This window comes from Chionomys nivalis, chromosome X (assembly GCF_950005125.1).
Source record: "Chionomys nivalis chromosome X, mChiNiv1.1, whole genome shotgun sequence".
Taxonomy (NCBI): Eukaryota; Metazoa; Chordata; class Mammalia; order Rodentia; family Cricetidae; genus Chionomys; species Chionomys nivalis.
In genome coordinates this window covers 122,384,162-122,386,203 of record NC_080112.1, presented here as the reverse complement: position 1 = coordinate 122,386,203, position 2,042 = coordinate 122,384,162, and the positions used below count along the sequence as shown (strand labels likewise).

At 43.5% G+C, this 2,042-nt stretch overlaps 1 protein-coding gene across 1 annotated transcript; it reads left to right on the top strand.

Moving 5' to 3' along the window:
- Positions 1-820: 820 nt before the first annotated feature.
- LOC130867219 (olfactory receptor 10A5-like) lies at positions 821-1,774 on the top strand. The gene has a single exon (XM_057758952.1). The coding sequence runs from the start codon at positions 836-838 to the stop codon at positions 1,772-1,774; it is 939 nt and encodes a 312-aa protein (XP_057614935.1). The 5' UTR covers positions 821-835.
- Positions 1,775-2,042: the final 268 nt, after the last annotated feature.

Below are 2,042 nucleotides of genomic sequence, written 5' to 3'. Positions count from 1 at the left end.
TGTATTCTTTAGTGATATAAATCAATAAGTGCTATATTTTAAAAGTCAATCATTAATGTTGAAATTGTTTACATTATCATGGAATAATTTGTAATAAATGAGGTAGAAGACAAAAAGGGAAGCGTCTGCTCAGTGTCACCTATATATAGTATTTGCTTCCTGCTGTATGACTCTCAATGGTAGATTTAGCACCAGTTATGTCAAAGAAAAAAGTGGGGAAGAAAATCATTGAAGCCACTCTCTCTTAAGGGAAACTTAACTTGTGATCCCTTTTCAACCATTATGATTTGAATAGGAAATGTCCCTCGTAAATTTATGTGTTTTTTTCACTGAATTCCTAGCTCATGGCACTGTGTGGGGAGGCTGTGGAACCTTTAGGAAGTGGAGGCTCATGGGAGAAGTCCGCAACTTAAAGCAGAACTTCCATTTTATAATGTAGCCTTAGCTTCCTATCACATTTCTGCTTCCTAGTCCACTGAATGTGAGGAGAGGCATCCCAGCCACATGTTCAGGCCATCACAGAATAGCATGCTGCTGTGCTTTCTCCATCCCAAACATCTGCATCCCTCAAGCAGTGAGTCAAAATAAGACTCTCTTTCTTTTGATCATTTGTGTCAATCCTTTCATCAAAGCAAGGAGAAAATAAAGGAATGCTGCAGCTACTAGGTAAGTACACCTCACAGAATGTGTACAAAGTATCTACTAGGGGAGACCAGACAGTAATTTATGAACTAGACGGTATTTCTTGCACTTCTGCTCTCTTTCAGTAGTGTTTGCTCTTTTACCAGCTGCTTATACTTCTTCTCTTCAGACCCTGAGGCTGAATCTCCTAGATATGGGTAATGTGACCATGGTAAAAGAATTTCTCCTTCTGGGATTTGGAAGCCTCCATGGCTTACAGTTTTTCCTTTTTGGAACATTTCTTGGCATCTATGTAATGACCTTACTGGGGAATATTCTCATCCTTACAGTAACTTCCATTGACCGCAGCCTCCAAACCCCCATGTACTTCTTCCTGTCCAATTTCTCCTTCCTTGAGATCTGGTATACAACCTCCATTGCTCCTAAGATGCTGAAGACCCTCCTCTCTGGTCAGGAGGCAATTTCTTTTGCAGGATGTGTGGCTCAGTTTTATTTCTTTGGCTCCATGGCCGTAGTTGAGTGCTTTCTCCTGGCAGCCATGTCTTATGACCGATACCTTGCTGTCTGCAGCCCACTTCAGTACCCTTCTCTCATGAGCCTCCACACGTGTATCTTGCTTGCAGGCGGATCTTGGCTGGGTGGCTTTATAACTCCTGTTGTCACTGTCACTATGACTTTCCAACTTCAGTTTTGTGCATCCAATGAGATTGATCATTTCTTTTGTGACCTTGCCCCAGTGCTCAAGCTAGCTTGCTCTGATCCTGAGGAAGTAGAAAAAGCAACTTTCCTCATGGCCTCCTTTGTCACCATGGTGCCCTTCTTGCTTACTGTAGCCTCCTATATAAACATTGTGGATGCTGTCCTCAGGATACCATCAGCTGCCGGAAAACAAAAAGCTTTTTCTACATGCTCCTCTCACCTCATCGTCGTCACTCTGTACTACGGAACTCTGGGAACAGTGTATGCTATCCCTGCAGCGACACAGGCCACTGCCCTAAACAAAGTCTTCTCACTACTCTACACTGTGGTCACTCCCATGGTCAATCCCATTGTGTACAGCCTGAGAAACAAGGACGTTAAAAGGGCAGCGCAGAGACTTCTGAGCCAGTGGAAGCGCACCGTGAAGACCTAATGGCTTGCTCTGTCCCCAGAGTCCTTTCCTCAGCAACTTGCACTTCTGTAAAGAGGGTCAGATACTTGATTGGCAACTTAGCATTTCAAGCAACCACTTGTCCCTTCTTCCAGGGAATCACAAGCAGGGGAGGGACTCTCCTTTCAGTTTTTATACTCTAATGCTTCGGGTGAATCCCTGAACAGAAGGAGTAAATTGATCAAGATAGATGTGTTCCCACCAGGCTACTCTACCATATTGGTTCCTTTCAAGAGGAAATTAGAAACAA